Source organism: Alexandromys fortis, unplaced genomic scaffold (genome assembly GCF_014885135.2).
Source record: "Alexandromys fortis isolate MF-2015 unplaced genomic scaffold, M_Fortis_MF-2015_v1.1 scaffold_22, whole genome shotgun sequence".
Lineage (NCBI taxonomy): Eukaryota > Metazoa > Chordata > Mammalia > Rodentia > Cricetidae > Alexandromys > Alexandromys fortis.
Genome location: NW_026067900.1, coordinates 376,137 through 387,841, shown reverse-complemented (window position 1 = coordinate 387,841; position 11,705 = coordinate 376,137). Strand labels below are relative to the sequence as shown.

Below are 11,705 nucleotides of genomic sequence, written 5' to 3'. Positions count from 1 at the left end.
GGGGTGGGGGGGGGGGGGGGGGAGGTAGAGGGAGGCACAGACTCTAGCCAAAAGAGTAAGCTCCAGATTCAGAAGGGACCTTGTCTCAAAAAAATAACAAAGTTGGAGCAGCAAGATGGCTCAGCAGATAAAGGTGCTTGTTGCCAAGACTGAGAGAGCCCATGTGGTAAAAACAGAGAACTGACTCCAGCAAGTTGCTCTAGGGGCCCTGTGGCACACATAATATAGAGAGGGACATCCAAATTGACCTCTAGATCCCACACATTTACATACGTCACAGCACACAGAGAGAGTACATTCAATGGGTCACGTTTGGCTTCCAGAGTCTCTTATGAGGAGTAAATATCAACGACTTACTTCTGCCCTTAGTTGTTGCTGCTCCATTGCAATGATGGAGGCCTGAGGACTTGTAGACATACTTTCTTCAGGTTCCTTAAAACCTGGGGCATTCCCCACATCTCCACTCACAAAACTCACAACATTTTCAATCAATGTGTGAACTCCCAAAGACTTGGTAAGGTCAAAATCAGACTCAAAGGAGTAAGAGGAGTTTTGGAACCAATCTCTGGTATGTTTTAGGCGAGTCCAAGAATCACTCAGAGATTCCAACTGATTATGCATAGGACCTACATGAAAATGGGGGAAAAAATCATATATCAACAGCAATCAAGTAGAGAAGAGAACACATTTCCAAACGAGATGAGGGCTGAATGCTAGCTACTATCATACCAAGTGGTAAGAAATGGGTACTCATGTGTGAACACATGCATGCATTAAATGAAACTGGGCAAAATGCTTTGAAAAAAATAAAATAAAAAATAAACAAAAATTACAGCAATGTAAGAAAATAAAGAGAAAGCCTTGATGTATCAGTGTCTATGTTAGCGCTTTAGTAACACGCTACTAGAAGAAAATAAAGGCAGAAGCTGCTCTCAAAATGCTTAACTAAAAAGGCTCTGTAGTATTTTACCATGGCACTACTCATGAGCAACAACAAAGGAGCCAATAAGACTCTATTGGTAAACCCAATGAAAAAAGGATTTCTTCCAACTTAACATTACCCTCCATACCTGCAGTGACACATCAGCAAAAGCGAATGTTCAAGGGCAAGTAAACATAAAAAGAGACATAAACATCGCTTTTGGGTTTTACTAACATAAGGAACTCTCTGTCATGTGCATCGTTACCTGAGGTTATAAAGCTCCTATATAAAGCAAAGTTTCACAAACAAGAACACATAGTATCTACTGTAAAATAGTAACTATATGAAATTATCCATGGTAATGCATTGCTAAGTATTATTAGCTTGCTGATAAGCATTTTTAAGTAAAACCTTTAAACATCAAACTCTAACATGTAAGAGTACAAGAACAACTTTCTAAATCATACTAAGTTTAGCTTTAAATAAAATATATTCATGTCCAACTTGTATACTTTGTCTTTAAACATTCTCAGGGAACGAATTACAATTTTTGGTTCACAATAAACATTCTTCTCAATGTTCTATGCATGGCCTGCTTTTGTGTTTATATATTATATAATATTTTAATATAAACATAAAACTGACAAAAACTGGTATCGATTTGTTTTTCCAACCCATCTTTTCCTATCTCCTTGTACCTAAATTTTTATTAGTCTGAAGCTTAGACTTCTTTTTACTGCTACTAGATTTTGTCTTAACATGTACTCTAAAAAATGGATAGTGTTTAACTGCAGTTATTATTTTGCATGTGTATATATCCTCATGAATATAAAAGCCCAAAGTTGACTTAGGGTGTTTTCCTGGATTATTTTCCATTTTACATGTTGTGGCAGCATCTCACACTAAACCTACCGCTCATTGTCTTGGATAGTTAACTATTCAGCTTCCTCTAAGATTTCTCTCTCTCGTCCCTTGCACTGAGGTAACTGGTGAGCTGCCAAACCCAGCTGGCCCTCAGGTGGGTTCTGGGAACTCAAACTCTAGTCCTTATATATACACAGTAAGCACACTACTGATTTAATCAGGTGGCCCCAATGTTAGCCATTTTTCACTTTCTAAAAGAAGTATTGTTATGCAATCATTTTAGATATATTCTTTTTATGTAATAGAATATTGCCAACATTAATTCAAATTACTATATGTAGCTACAATTCAGTTGTTTGGCTGTAACACAATATCCTATCACACAATCACACCAACTTTGTGTATTAGGAATTCATTTTAAGGTAAACAACAAAATATATAGAAAAAACTGTACTTGTTAATCAGAAGAGTTTGGAAAGATTACTACTTACACACAAATGTGTAGTAATATTTCATTTATATTTTAATATATAAAGCTTGCCTGAAGATCAGAGAGTAAAACAACCCCCTGGTCAGCTTTACAGACCAGGCAGCGGAGACACAAACCTTTAATCCCAGTAGCCACACTAGTTTGCCATAGAAACAGGGTGGTAGTGGTACACACCTTTAATCCTAGCCCTAAAGAGGAATACTAAATGGGAGGAGACAGCTCTCAGACATAGTCTCACTTTGAGATTCCTGGAGGCAGGATTGCCATTTCAGACTGGCAATTTCAAACAGCTACTGGCTGGCTGTTTTGCTTTTCTGACCTTCATGTTGAGCCCCAATATCTGTCTCTGGGTTTATATTAATCATGCTACACTAATGGCGGTGGGGAGGCGGGGTATGTGATATACGTGGAGGAGTGCGAGGAGGCTAGCACATATCATGGCCCATAAATGGAGGTCAGAGGACAACCTCAGATGTTTTGAGATAGGATATTTTGTTTGCTGCCAGATTAGATGGCCCACAAGCTTCAAGGTAGTCAGTCCCATCTTCTCTTCCTTCTTGCCATAAAGTGCTGGGATTATAAAAACACAGATGCTCCAGCTTTATGTGGCTTCCAAGGATCTGATCTCAGGTCTTCACAAGCACTCTGCTCACTGAGCCATTTCCAACGCCTAGAAATTCTTTATAATAAAAGCTCCAGGAACTGGAGATGAACTTCCAGAGTAGAAAGCCTAGCATGAAAGTAAAATCTTGGGTTCCATCTCTAATACAGAGGGGAAAAATCTTTATTTTCAGTTTTATGGAGATGAAAATAATGATATGAAAAAAATGACCAAATTGTATGTATGCTTACATATGATATAGAAAAAAGTAAAATTCATGGGTATATAATGTATTAAGTTAAAAATATTTTTAAAAATAAAGCAGAAACTTAAACAAAGACACCCACTTCTCATTTTCTTAGGCAGTCCAAATTGAGGGCCTGTATATGGCCTTAACCAACAAATGTCAAGTTTTAGTTCCTTGTACTGGGTTTGTTTTACTTAATAGCAAAATTTCAAAATAAGGAGTCTTTGTCTTTTAGCATATATAAGGCACTTTTCAGAACAAGTTCCTAATGTCTACAGTCTGGTGTCAGAACCACAGAAATGAAAGAGACCTGAAGGACTGACTATCTAGGTTCAGTTTCCTCAACTGAGGAATCAGAAGCTAAGATGGATGAATCTGCCAAATTATCAACAGTGATTCCTTCATTCTATGTGAAGTAGATTTACAAATTCCTATTATTTAATGACTTAAAATTCACAGATCCATGGAAATTTCAACTATCTGGTCAATTATATAAAGGCTCAATCACTAATCTGCTAATAATGAAGTGCCTTTTTTTACAGAGAGACATGCCATGGAATTACTAGCCACCCCAAGATAAATCCTTTCAGAAAGCAGGAGTTACGTGTCACACTGTAAACAGTCCAAAGATTCATAAGATCTCTGCCACAATTGTTCAGTTCTGCTACTAGAATCAGAAAACAGTTCATAAACAAATAAGTATGGCTGTATTTCAATTTACAAAAATGGCGAAAGGTCAGACTTGTCCAGTTAGGGGTTGAGTACTTGATCCAAAGAAACACCTTATGAATAAAACATAACAATAGGAACAATCCCACACCAAAGCACCCACCGAAGCACTGCTGGGGCTTGGTGCACACCTTTAACCCCAGCACTCAGGAAGAAGAGACAGGAAGAGTTCAAAGCCAGACCGTTCTGCACAATGTGTTCCAGGACAGCAACATAGTGAGACTCTGTCTCAAAGAACAAACAACACAACAACAAAACAATACTAGGATAAATAAAATAATTACCACTAAAATAGTCTGACATTAAAAAAAAGTTCAGAGCCCCAAAATTTAAACATATAGAAATGAGAGCAGAATTTTACTTAAAAAAAAAATTAAGTCTGGGTTGTTGTGCATTGTTTGATCTCAAATAGAACTTAATCTGAAGAACATATCAAAGGCTTCTGCACCGTAACTGAGATGAAGCCCAAAGTTTACTACTAACTCAGGCGACAACTAAAGAAACAGTTCAGCGAGACATTGAGGCTGTTTACTTGTCCTTACAACTCTGGCTCTTAAATGGAATTTTCAAAATGAACATGGCAGAGCTGCAATACATACTTTATAAACCATAAAATATGTAGGCAAGCTAAAGGGGGAAAAATTTAAACATGCCATCATGTACTTGCTTGAAGCTCTTCTTTTTTCTGGGGCTCAACTGGCCAAAAAGGAGTAAATACGCTACCACATGAGAACCAGAAGACAAAAGGAAAAATTTGATATAGGAGATAACATTTACATTCTTTACGTAACTTGAAATGCACAGATAAAATAGCATTTCGCCCACATATGCTACACCATGAAACATACATTAATAATGTTTCCAGCATTACTTAAGCAGTAAAATGCTAACAACATACTAAAAGGCCTGAGAGACAGGAATTAAACTATACTTTAACTAACACGGTTTACCTAATAAGGCTTCTGATAGTGTTTCTTAAATTGTTTTGAGATCCTACCATTTTCACCATAACAGCTTCAGCTTATATAGGAAATCAGTATCAAGACTCAGCAAAATGTATTATCTTTCTGTGAATACTTGGCTCAATCTGCACAATTATGGAAAATCTTTTAAGTATTTGTCAAAATACAAAAATTGTCAACAATTTTGGTAAGTTTTATAGAGAATTTGATAAACTTATGAATAAATGAGTTCATACTTGTGAAATGCTTAAAATAAGGTCTGGTGATAATGAGCAGTTTATAAGTTTCTGAATATAAATTTTACTTTATATTCAGTCCCCGAGGAAATAACTTGCTTCCTGTTTCTTTTTAACAAAAAAAATTTTTTTAGATTTATTTATTTATTACGTATACTGTGTTCTGTCTTCATGTTTGTCAGCACACCAAAAGAGGCCATCAGTTCTCATTGTTGATGGCTGTGAGCCACCATGTGGTTGCTGGGAATTAAACTCAGGACCTCTGGAAGAGTAGTTAACATTCTTAACCTCTGAGCAATCTCTCAAGCCCTACCTTTCTAACGAAATCTATAATGTTGTTTCTAAGTTTAAAATTCAGCTCTTTTTGGTTGTTGTTCCCCAGCTGAGTCTTGCTGATGCCCATGCTGTCTGCAACTCTCCTGGCCTAGAATTGAACATAGGCGTCTCTGAAAAGATGAACAAGGTGGTCTGGGCTAAAGGTCATATGCCCATTGCTTTGCACCTTCCACATTTGCTTTCAGATCACAGTGAAACTTTAGCCAGAATTAAGGGTTTAAAAGAACAAGCAGCCTGGTGGTGGTGGTGCACACCTTTAATCCCAGCACTTGGGAGGCAGATAAAGGCAGATCTCTGTGAGTTCGAGGCCAGACTGGTCTACAGAGCTAGTTCCAGGACAGTGTCCAAAGCTACAGAGAGACCTTGCCTCAAAAAACCAAAATTAAAAAAAAAGAATCATATTTCATGACCATGAATCTTAATAATCCCTAATGCCAAATACTAAGTGAAAAACAGGTGATAAATCCTTCCAAGGAACTATTTTTTTGAGACATTGAGCATACACTGACCACTAACTATTATCTATACACACATTTAATTTTAATAAGCAAGATATAATTAAATCTAGTATTTCTCTCCTTTTCCTCTTACCTGACTTTCAGTAAGTCAGCACCGAGATCAATAAATGGGAAAGCTAGTCAAGCTAAAATTTTTGTTTTTCCTCCTCAAATACTTAAAATAAAATGCAAATAAAGGAACCCTCTTTGGCTAGACATGTGTTTGTTCACCACAGGACAAGTCACAATTTCACAACAAACAGTTTATAATCCAAACAGTTCTCATACTTGACAAGTTAAACTGACCAGGAAAAGATATGCATATTAAAGTTTATGACATCTGGTTCATGTTGACAAGTGAGTAAGAAATACAGTGGCTTACTATACCACCATTTAAAAGTAAAACAAAATATACACTTCCTCCAGTGTGGGCTAAGGATAATCACTAAATATATAAGATTTATAAAAATTTAGAAACATGTATCAAGTGTATCTTTTAATTAAAAAATTTATTTCATTTCAAACTATATGTCTATGTAGGGGGGAAGGCTGTGAATAACAGTGTCTTTTCTTTTTGATTTTTTTTGAGAGAGAGTCTGTCTACACAGCTGCACTCCCAATATCAGTGATCTCGAAAGCAGGAGGGCATGTGATTTCCTGGAACTGGAGTCACACTTGTGTGAGCTCCTTGATACGGGTGATAACCAGACCCTAGTTCCCTGCAACAGCACTATGTGCTCTAAGCCATTAAACGATTTCTCTAGACCCTCGTAAATATACTTTCAGTTTTTTTGAAGAAAGGTATCTATTATAGTAAATAAAATAAAAATCTACAAAGTATGCATTTTTATTGTATATTAAAACTAGGAGTCTAAGACTGAAAAGCAACTATTTTGGGGCTACATTCCTAAGATAGTAATTGCTATTTCAAGTCACTTTTTCCTAGGAATAAAATCAAAACCAAATTTATTTCCTGAGAACATTAAAACAGAAAAATTAACACAATAAATTGGTACCACATTAAGTGATATAATAAAATTTCAAATAGCCACTTTGCCTCCCTATTATAAGTTCCCAAATGAGTAGTTATAAAAAATTTCCATGAGTGCCTCTATGTGCTTTTCTTATTAAAAAAAATAATAATAAAGTTAAATTCCAACAAGTTAATAGGGAGGTGCTAGTACTACTTGAGACTTTTAAGGAAGACGGTTTGTCCAAAAATGAAATTATGATTAATGTATTAACTTATATCTATTCAGAGTTAAAGCTATAGGAAATCTACATTTAGTTTTAGAATAATTTTGAAAAAATATCAAAAGGCAACAATTCTAGGTTATAATTTAAAGATGTTGATTCACAATTAAAATATGGGCTACTCTGAATTCAAAGGTAAACATGCTACTTTGCTTTGTTTAAAAGATACTGCTTTATTTCATCCTGGTATGATTAGGAGGATTAAATATAAAATGTGAATCTCCAAGAGGATTAAAAAATGTGTAAGAAAAGAACTACAGTCACTGGACTACTGCTTACAAGTCCAGCTGCGACAGAATTGTTAGCAAGCTCTCACACTATAGGTTAGCTCCCTCTGTGCCTCAGCAAGGCTGCAGCTGTCCACTCCTGCAGCAGTGAGCACTTAGTGCTTTAGCATTCTTGCCACCACTACAGGGTGCTGGGAATATTGGCATGTGCTACCATGCTCAGATTTAACATGTAACATCGAACAACATTCACCTGAGCTAAACAAATTAGAGAAGTAAGTTATATTCCAAAAACTTAAGTGTTAAAGCAAGCAAACCATCAATTTCCAAAGTGTTTTAAAATAGAATGTATATTGTACAATATATTAATATATTTCTCTTATATCACAAATAACTTGTGATTTTTAAAAAGAAACCTAGAACCTTTGATATATTATAATTTCAAAATTTTTCAATACAGAAAATATCGGCTCTGGGCCTTAATAGTCCTAATATCGTTTTAAATTTTAGTCAATAAGAGTAATGATGTTTCTTCTGCTGAGTGTGAATGTATTTATATTTTTATATAAAAAAATTTATATAAAATTCTATAAAATTTTTTATATATAAACATTTTTTAATATAAATTTTTAAAACCATATGACCTATGGTATTTCTTTCCCACATTCCTTATCGTCTTTTCTTTGTCTGCGGGGGTTTTGTTTGGTTTTGGTTTTTTTTTTTATATATATATCAAGAAAGTGTTTCATTTTGAAGAAGAGAACACTGAATATCACAAAAACAAAAATTTTTCACAAGCTTCCAGAAAACAGTCACTAGTAAAAATCCTTAACATTTTATATTTTTATAAAACTATCATATACAAGGTTTTAAATGAAAGTAAAGTTAATAATAGAACACTAATATTTAAGATTGTTTTCAGTTGCCCTTGGATTTAGCCACTGCTCTTTTCCTCCATTTGCATATGTGTTAACCGATGCCCACTTTCATATGTGTTAACAGACACTCCTTAAGATAGAGCTACTCAGAAAAGACTCCTGGAAATACTATAAAGTTGTTCCTCATTACATGCCACATAATGTTTATTACATGCCACATAATAAATGATTATTGTGTGTCATATAATGTTTATTACATGCCATATAATAAAAGAACAAAAGGGGAAAGCAACCTAGAAACTTTCTACTTGAAGATGTGTATGCATGTGTATATCGGGCAAGTCCATTAGAGAGCCAGAGCATAAAACACTGTGCATATAACCTCCCAAAAAAACCAGGCAATCTTTCTAGAATTCTATAAATTTTTTTAAAATGCTTCTTTTTAACAAAACACATGAAAAATCATACAGAACTAGTTATTAATTTGTATGGATTCCCAGATTTTAAATGTGTGTGCAATCTGAAGAAAATTATCTTCCTTCTAATGTTCTAAAAAATTCTTCTGAATTGCTTTTGACAATGATATCCCAGTAACAATAAGATCTAAATGTATCAGACAGAAAAACAGCTACTTAATTTAAGCTGGTATTTAGTATTTTCTTAAGATTTACCTCTCTTCCGATGAGATGATGCCAAATCCAAATCAACATTTCGCCGGCCACTCTATTACCAAAAAAAAAAAAGAAAAGAAAAAGTTTAGCTGAGAAAAGTTTTTAACATTAAATAAAACATTAAGATGAAAAAATATAGTTACAGCAATGCCCTTTTTTTTTCACCAATTAAGTCAGAGCAGCAACACACGCATTGAAAATAATTACAGAAGTGCATATGCACATAACTTCACAGACATTAACTCAAGCAAAAAGTATGTGTATTAATTACCACAAGAAAAGAGCAGTTTTCTTTGCTGCTACTTTTTTTCTCATCCTTACTTTTATCTTCTAGTTACCTAATATGTAAAATGCCTCAAACCACTACAATACTGTCCTGTTTCTGAAAATTACTACTCTTTCCTCTCTCTTTATTTCCCTTTCTTTTCAAACTCCGCCCTAGCTCTGAGTGGGAATTTAGAGACCATCTGACAAGTACACTAACAAAAAGTTACCCAGCTCTAAGCATCTACTGGCATTCTAAAATATTTTTAAGTTTTTTTAAATTTTAATCTGTTAAAATAGAGAAATCTCAAACTGATGGAACTGTAGACAGTTTAATGGAAAAGTAAATGCTTTCAGGAAAAACAGAAGTCTACTTTATGTATATCGGGTGGTGGAGGGTATAAACTGTATACTCAAGTATCCATATGCACAACCAATCATACATAAACTGTACATTGCTTAAATTCATGGATTTAACATTATGACTATTTCAACTGTACTTTGATAGTGTTTCACATAAACAAAAGAATGAATGTCAAATAAGACTAGAAGAAACTAAGAAATGAATCATTTGGTAAATACTATAGAAAGTCTTCATGTATTGAACATACAAACACACATAAATGCACCTATGTATAGGTAAACATTTTGTCTTATATGTCTATACATATACATTAACAGAAAGTGATTCAGTCTCAGGCCATTCCATACTGGATAAACCAAACTCATCCAACCAGGCTCATAAAGTCATTGCTATGCTATGAAATGTTTCCATGCTCCTTTGCTCAAAGAAGAAATTAATCTTGGGCTGGAGAGATGGCTCAGCGGTTAAGAGCATTGCCTGATCTTCCAAAGGTCCTGAGTTCAATTCCCAGCAACCACATGGTGGCTCACAACCATCTGTACTGGGGTCTGGTGCCCTCTTCTGGCCTGCAGGCATACACACAGACAGAATATTGTATACATAATAAATAAATAAAAGAAATTAATCTTGTCTCAAACCTAGAAATAGCTATGTCTGAGTTGTCTTACTCTTTTAGACACTTGGAATTGTACAAGACTTCTTCCTGTTTGTTGGCCCCCCACCACTCAGAATATTCCTAGTGGTGCATAAATCTTACTCAGGGTTTTGTCTTACTGCCTAGTCTTGTTTTTCCCCCCCTCGGAAACAGGGTTTCTCTGTGTTTCCCTGGCCATCCTGGAACTCACTCTGTAGACCAGCATGGTTTTGAATTCAGAGATTTGTGCTGCCACCAATGCCAGCAAGTATTTGCTTCTTATATGCTAAATCCTTTTAGTTCTGAAGCAGCTAGGTAATTGCTTATAAGAAAATAATACAGCTGGGTCATGGTGATGCACGCCTTTAATACCAGCACTTGGAAGGCAGAGACAGGTAGATCTCTGAGAGTTCAAGGCCAGCTTGGTCTATAGAGTGAGTTCCAGGACAGGCTCTAAAGTTACAGAAGAAACTCTGCCTCTCAAAAACCATCCCCTCTCTCTCTCTCTCTCTCTCTCTCTCTCTCTCTCTCTCTCTCTCTCCCACACACACACACACACACACACACACACACACACACAAAAGAGTATAATAAAAAATGTTGATGAGAATTATAGTCTGGATTCAAATAATTCAATGAATGTTAATCAAATAGGGTTTGGTATATTTTGTTTTCTAAGACAGAGTAGGTAATTCACTATAAAATTTATTGTACAAAAGAAGGCTCAAATAAAGATTTATCATTGAACTAGTTAACTTGGTTTATTTGAAAAAAATTTATATTTCATTCACTAACAATCCAGAGGCACTGCTGGACATCAAATATAAAAATAATGGGCTACCACCTACTAAGATAGAGTACAGGAGAAGAAGATTAGGAAGAAGATGAATCCACTATTGCATAGGCTAAGACTGGGGCAGACTAACTCATCGAGTGAACAATGCAAGAGCCAAGTCTATGAATCAGCACCTTAGGAACAAGACAGAGCTGAAGATCAAAATAATAAGCAGACAGGTGGTAAATATTTATGTAATATAGCTATATTATTTCTATTACAAAACTTTCGAGTATGTATATGCCTAAAACAGATATAAATTACTTTAACCAAAACCTTATATATCTATCTACCACTTGAAAGCAAACCTCCTTCTTTAGATATACCTACCAGTGCATAACCCTCTTCATCTGACTCAGGCTGAGACAAATCAGATTCACTCCTGGATTTGATCAGTCTGTAACTTGGACTTGCGTGAACTAGTCGGCTCTCAGCAGTGAGACTTTCACTCCTGTCTCGCATGCACAAATAAAAAGGTTTTGATTGAGGACTGTTAGTGAAAATAAAACTGAATGGAATTAACAGCAAGAGATAATGTACAGTGAGGTGTCATTACATCTGCCCACAGAAAGACTGGCTTATGTAAACATAAAACCTTTAGAATTACATCAAGAATTTTTATACCACTTAATTAAATTACAGAGAAATGCAAGTAATTTTTGGATATTTGTTAACTGTGATGGTTTATATGTAC

At 35.2% G+C, this 11,705-nt stretch overlaps 1 protein-coding gene across 7 annotated transcripts in view; it reads right to left on the bottom strand.

Moving 5' to 3' along the window:
* The window catches only part of Herc1 (HECT and RLD domain containing E3 ubiquitin protein ligase family member 1), a 162,867-nt gene that overhangs the window by 83,800 nt on the left and 67,362 nt on the right, over window positions 1-11,705 (bottom strand). For all 7 annotated transcript variants that reach the window (XM_050126066.1, XM_050126103.1, XM_050126079.1 and 4 more), the window contains exons 24-26: window positions 11,342-11,462; window positions 8,915-8,966; window positions 358-626 (exon numbers count right to left, since the gene is read on the bottom strand). In XM_050126066.1, coding sequence (XP_049982023.1) covers window positions 358-626; window positions 8,915-8,966; window positions 11,342-11,462 — 442 coding nt within the window. The remainder of the gene's footprint in view (window positions 1-357; window positions 627-8,914; window positions 8,967-11,341; window positions 11,463-11,705) is intronic.